Here is a 6,802-nt window from a genome sequence, read left to right as displayed (position 1 = left end):
TGCGCACAAAGGGACACCGGATTATTACGATAAAAGACGAAAAATGTTTGCCGACCGTTATTTACAGTCGGAGGAGGAGTTTAGGAGAGGGGATAACGGCAATGAACTTTTGATAGCAGCAGCCAGTGAGGGATAAGTAAAGCTCAATAGGTGAAATGCTGGTGACAGGTTCCCTTTAACTGTCCATATAAAATATTTTTTTTGAACGAAACTTACTGCTATTTGCCCCAGTTGAATTTATTTCTATAAGAATATCCAGATATACAAACATTTTATTAGTGAAATCATAGGTACAGTAAATGACAACCCAAAGCTGTTATAATTGAGTATAATTGATAAAGTCTAGTGCTTAACATTCGGTGCCAGTCCACAAGAAGATAAGATTGTCAATATACCTGTGGCGAAATAGTATTTGTTTTGAGAATATGTTATTATTAGATATTTATTGGGCCTCAAACAATTCCATGGATAGGTTTGCTAAGTATGATCCAAAACTGCTTCCCCATCGTACAACCCTTTACTTGTCTAAATAAGGAGTTATGGAATTCAAACAAAAATAGTGGTGGAGGATAAACGAGATCTCATTCGTAAGAAAATCCTTTTGGAGTGGGGGCATATTGGGGTCCTTAGGCAAAAATTATGAACTGGTGAAATACTCTATAGTGAAAAAAAAACCCCTTTAATCTTGTCTTTAACCTTGTCTTTTTTGGTTATATAATTTTTAGGGGAGAATTAGGGTATGTTCACACAGGTCGAATACACTGCTTAAAGGCTATGTAAACCTTTAAAAGCATTTTTTTTAATATATAAATCTCTGTTTTATTGTATTTTAAACAAGGTTGGGTTTTATAAAAAAATAAAGTTTTCTTTTTAAGATACAGCTTCTATGTAGAGTATACTGGATATATAGAAGCTGTGTTTTGCGGTCACAGCCGAATCAGTCAGGTCAGCAGGACTGACGGCTTGAGTGAGTGCTGGTTCTGCTCTTATCGATCACATACATGTTCATGAACATAGATGTAGTCAGACCGGCTGACCAGATGGATTTGGCCGTGTCAGCAAGATAGAGCTTCTATGTATCCAGGATACATAGAAAAAAGCAAACATTTTGTTTTTTTAAATAAAACCCAATTAAAAACTTGTTTAAAATACAATAAAACATTGATTTATTTAAAAAAAATAAACTTTCAAAGGTTTACACAGCCTTTTAAAGTACACAGCAAAACCGACCTAAAACCAGTAGGGAATTCCGGTCGAAAAACCGCACTAAACTGGTGTAGATTTTCAGCCAGAATCGCTGCTGTGGAAAGAACAGAAAAAAAAGACAATACCTTCACTGGCGTTGCCATAGCGAAGCCTCACTCAGGTCTCCATGCAGCTCGGCCTCCTGTGATGATGCTGTAGTCCATGTGACCACAACCGCCTGTGATTTAACTGCAGCAGTAAGGCCGGATTTACATGAGCGTGTGCGTTTTGCGCGCGCAAAAAATGCAGCGTTTTGCGCCCGCAAAAGGTACTTAACAGCTCCATGTGTCATCCTTGTATGATGCGTGGCTGCGTGACTTTCGCGCAGCCGCCATTATTATAACACTCTGTATGATTGTAGACAGAAAAGCACGTGGTGTTTTTTTGTTTTCATTCATACTTTTTACTGCTCTTGCGCGAATCACGCGCGTCACATGGAAGTGCTTCCGTGTGCTGCGCGTGATTTTCACGCACCCATTGACTTCAATGGGTGCGTGTTCCGCGAGAAACGCACAAATATAGGACATGTCGTGAGTTTTACGCAGCGGACACCCGCTGCGTAAAAATCACTGACTGTCTGCACGGCCCCATATACTAACATAGGTCCGTGCGTGACGCGTTGCACAGACGTATATCAAGTTCGTCTAAATAAGCCCTTACATTGTATGAAACGTTATCCTAGGAGGTCGGGCTGCACGGTGAACAGCCGAAGGAACATGGAGCTGTCGCTATGACACTGCCAGGGGTATAGACCTCTTTATTCAACTTAAACAAGACAACGTTTTTTGTTTCCTTTTCAGATTTTCAATTTTTGCAGCAGAATCGTAGTTCGCTGAAAAATTGCAACAATTGCTATTTGTTGCAGCTTTTACCTTCCCATCGAACTCAATGGGGAAAAACTGCAACAAAAGTGCAACAATTTAGCAGCATAAATTACCTTTTTTGGGATTAAAAAAGCCATGTGTCAATTTTTTTCCACAATGTATGAATGAGATTTGTTCAAATTTTATCCACTTTGCTGCTACTGTGATACTCACCCACCCAGTGTGAACATACCCTTATTATGCAATTTCCACCAGCTTTCCGGTTGAAAAAAGTAGGGAATTTTGTGACATTTTCTATTTTCCCATCGCTCTTGCCACTTTCAATAGGAGGGGGAGCTGAATGGAAAGAGGCGTAGCCACTAATGGCACAACAAATTTACCATAATTTATGCCAGAAACTTGGCATAAATTATAGCGAAAATCTACTACAGAACATACAGCGCAAGATGCAACAAAATTATTAAGAGGCCAGCATAAAGTAAAAACACCTTACTCCAGCGGGCTTCACTTGCGTATATCTTAGTAAATCCTGGCCTTTGTCCTTTGGAGGTTGCCCTCTTTTTTAACTACGGTGATGATGTTATCATGTTTGTCATACTATACATTATACACCTTATTTCCTATGATTCCACAGTTATATTGACTGTTTATGATTATGCTTTCTCTGAAATTTTATTTAAAAAAATATCCATTCCAATCCAGTGTTCTAAAAGAAAGAAGAGCTCATACACAAATGAGATTACTTTATTTTTACAAATCACAATTTTTTTTGTTACATTAGAGCAAAGCAAATATTTCTGAATTACATGGATTGACATTTATCTTTGTCATATACGAATAGAATTACAAATAGAATTATGATGAACATTGCCCCATTTAACAACTGAATTGCTCGCTTAAGATAGTGACATATCTTGTTGAAATTTCTTACTCTACCAAATGAGTCAAGCATATGGCAGTTCCATCTACATATCTGATAGGTCGAATATTAAGGAAAACGATTTGGACATAAATCTTGCTCCTTCCACACACTGGACTGTGCTGATGTCTAATAATAAGCATTAGCACAGTCTATCGAGGCAAATGCATTATTTGTAAAAATAATTGGAATGTTTAGTTTATGAAAAGTTACTCTCCGACTGGAAGGCCACATTAACCCCTTCAGGGATTAATATATATTTGTTTAGTTGATTTCAATTTACATATAATCATGTGAAAAATAAGGACACAACTCATGCAAATATGGTATTTTTTTTTTAACCCCTACCCACACGAGTCGGTAACTGTATGTCCTGGCGAGAGGTTACTTGCCGCACCAGGACGTACAGTTACTGAACCATTCCAGGGCACACTGTCATAACGAACAGTGTCCGGGAACCGGGTGATCAGCTCTGCCTAACAGCTTACACTCCCCTGTCACCGGCAATGGATCCATCATAGAGGTCCAATGTCGACGCTTGCTGCGATTAACCCCTTAAATGTGACGATCAATAGCGACCGCCGTATTTAAGGGGTTTGTAGCAGATCGGCACTCCTACGACGCGATCGTGGTGGTACTGATGGTTGGTATGGCAACCGGAGGCCTGACAATGGCCTCCGGGTCTGCCAAGAAGAGAAGCCTATGAGGACATGCCTCCGGCAGGTTCTGATAGGCCTAGTGACAGTGTCACACTGACAGCTCTAATACATTGCACTATCTAGGTAGTGTAATGTATTAGTATAGAGATCGGGGTTGCAGGCCTTTAAGTCCCCTAGTGGGTCAAAAGTAAAGTAAAAAAAAGTTAATAAACATGTATAATAACTGTTTTATTATTGAAAAAAAAAAAAAAACTATACATAATTGATATTGCTGCATCCGTAAAGATCCGTACTATAAAACTATCATTTATCCTGCATGGTGAACGCCTTAAGAAAAAAAATATGACAAACAATGCCAGAATCGCAGTTTTTAGGTCACATCTTCTCAAACAAAATGCAATAAAAAGTGATCAAAATGTCATTTACCCCAAATTAGTACCAATAAAAATGACAGACCGTCCCGCAAAAAACAAGCCTTGATACAGCTTTGTCGACCCAAAAATAAATTTTATGGTGACACAGAAAACAAATGATTTTTTTAAAAAAAGTGATGTCACTGTAAAACTTAAAAAAAACCTATATGCATATAATATTGCTGTAATAATATTGACCCGCAAAATAAAATGAACATGTAATTTATTGCGCACGGTGAATGCCAAAAAAAACAACAAAAGAAAACAATTCCAGACATGCTGTTTTTTGGTCATTTCCTCTTTAAAAAAAATTTAATAAAAAGTGATGGTACCAATATAACCTACAGCTTATCCTGCAAAAAACAAGCCCTCACAGAGCTCCATCGACAGAAAAATAAAAAAGTTATGGCTTTAGTAATGCGCGGAGGAAAAAGCAGCCTGATGTGGATGCCAGAGGGAAACATTCTTTCCTGTACGACATATATTTGGTATCGCTATAAATGTACTGATGGGCTGAATAAAAGTAACATGTAGTTTATACTGCACGTTGAACACTGTAAAGAAAAATATATTAAAAAAACTATTCCAGAATCACTGTTTTTTGGTCCCTAGCCTCCAAAAAATTGAATAAAAAGTGATCAAAAAGTCGCATGCCACCAAAAATGGTACCAATAAAAAGCTACAGCCCATCCCACAAAAAAAGCCCTCATATGGCTACGTGAATGGAAAAAACAAAGAATGTTTTGGCCCTAGTAATGCGGTGATGAAAAAACATCATGATGTGCAGGCCAGAGGGGAACATTCCTTCAGTTTCATGAAGTGGTTATCAAGGCCCTAGTAATTGGGAACCAGGAAGGTGAAGGCCACAGAACATCTGCTGGAAGGGTGGGTGCCCGTATTATCGTCCCCCTCTTAAAGGGCCAGTGCACGTGCCAGCAACTTAGTCCCTGTCCAATGCCAGCACATCCGGGACTTTATGTAGGACACAGCAAAGTTGTGTCTTTCCTGTGTTTGTCTTGCAAATTATTCCTTAGCTGTATCCCGAATCCCGTTACCATATCTGTGTCTAGTTCTAGTGCCTAAGTCGAGTGTCCGAGACGACTTCACCATCGGTGGCCGGTGCCCGTGCCAAATCGAGTGTCCAAAACGACTTCACAATCTGTGTCCGGTGCCCGTGCCAAGACGAGTGTCCGAGGCTACTTCACCATCTATGTCTGGTACCCGTGCCAAGTCCAGTGTCCGACGCGACTGCACTACTCTAGTCTGGTGTCCTAGCCAAGGTCAGTGTTCGAGACGACTTCACTACTCTAGTCCGGTGTCCTAGCCAAGGTCAGTGTCCGAAACGACATAGCCAAACTTCATTATCCTGCACAGGCCTGCTTACCCCTGACTTTGGCATGTTCCCACTTCTGACCTTCCAGGTACTTTATCATTACTGACTCTCACAGACTCTGTTGATCAGCAGCTGCTCCGTTACGGCAGAGTGGCCTGGTGGGTCCACATACCTGCCAGCTGGTACAGAGGAATAGTCCTGAAAAGGTGCAGAGTGTGTTCTAAAAGAGGGGATAAGAATGGACACCATTTATCAGTGCGACACTGGCCTGTGAATAAAGGATTCCTTCAAAGTGTACCATACAAAATCCACGCTCCAAAAGCCAAATGGTGATCCCTCCCTTCTATACCCTACAGTGTGCCCAAACAGCAGTTTACATCCACAAGTATGGCATTGCCATACCCTGGAGAACTCGCTTAACAATTTATGGGGTAAGATTCTCCAGTGGCACAAGCTGGGCACAACATATTGTGCGGTGAAATGGTATCAGTGGAATAATTGCAATTTTCCCTTTGCATCATCTGCTGCGTATTAATTTCTAAAAAAACAACCATGGGGTCTAAATGCTCACTACACCCCTTGATAAATGCCTATATGGGTGTAGTTTCTGAAATGGGTTCACTTTATTTTTGGTACATCAGGGGTTTTGCCAATGCGACATTGCGTCTGCAAACCATTCCAGCAAAATCTATGCTCCATAAGTTAAATGGCACTCCTTCCATTCAGAGCCCTCCCATATGTCCAAATAGCTGTTTATGACTACATATGGGTTATTACCATACTCGGGAGACATTGCTTTACACATGTTGGGGTGCTTTTTCTCCCTTATTCCTTGTGAAAATGAAAAATTTTGATCTGAAACAACATTTTTTGGGGGAAAAAATATTTTTATATTTTAACGGCTCAATTATAATTAATTCAGAAAAAAACCTTTGGAGTCAAATTCCTCACTATACCCCTAGATGAATTCCTCAAGGGGTGTAGTTTCCCAAATGGATTCACTTTTGGGGGGTGTAAAGGGAAGTGTTTCCCCCCCTTTAATGGAGATGGGGTGTATATATATATATATATATATATATATATATATATATATATATATATTGTGAGACAGTGACAGGTAAAGTCATTGAGGGAAGGTATATTTCCCCTAGAATCCTGTCATATGTATCCTAGGCTCCAGGGAATGAGTAGTTCTTGCATAGAAAGCTCTAGTTTTCCAATCTCGGCTTAAGGAAAAGCCGGAAAAAAGGGCCTGGAGTTGGATTGGAGAAGAGCAGGGTGGGTTCCCCAATCCCTAGTCCATCTCTGTTTGTAGGACAAGGCTGCTGCTCAATTAGCTGCACCTGTAGCCTGTGTATAAAAAGGTGCAGACACAGTGTGTGTGAGTCTCACCCCTGACTCAGCCTGGA

General features: G+C 40.1%; 1 protein-coding gene across 5 annotated transcripts in view; it reads right to left on the bottom strand.

The window, feature by feature from the left end:
- Positions 1–2,819: 2,819 nt before the first annotated feature.
- Positions 2,820–6,802, bottom strand: part of MEI1 (meiotic double-stranded break formation protein 1) — a 957,414-nt gene continuing 953,431 nt past the window's right edge. For 2 of the 5 annotated variants that reach the window (XM_075833602.1, XM_075833603.1), the window contains exon 30: positions 2,821–3,042. In XM_075833602.1, coding sequence (XP_075689717.1) covers positions 2,997–3,042 — 46 coding nt within the window. In that variant the 3' untranslated portion in view covers positions 2,821–2,996. Of the gene's footprint in view, positions 3,043–6,802 lie in introns of all 5 variants that reach the window. The other 3 variants (XM_075833604.1, XM_075833600.1, XM_075833605.1) reach the window with 3 other exon arrangements.

Source organism: Rhinoderma darwinii, chromosome 7 (genome assembly GCF_050947455.1).
Source record: "Rhinoderma darwinii isolate aRhiDar2 chromosome 7, aRhiDar2.hap1, whole genome shotgun sequence".
NCBI classification, from domain to species: Eukaryota; Metazoa; Chordata; class Amphibia; order Anura; family Rhinodermatidae; genus Rhinoderma; species Rhinoderma darwinii.
Note: the sequence above shows the minus strand (reverse complement) of the source record. Positions and strands in the feature narration are given on the sequence as shown.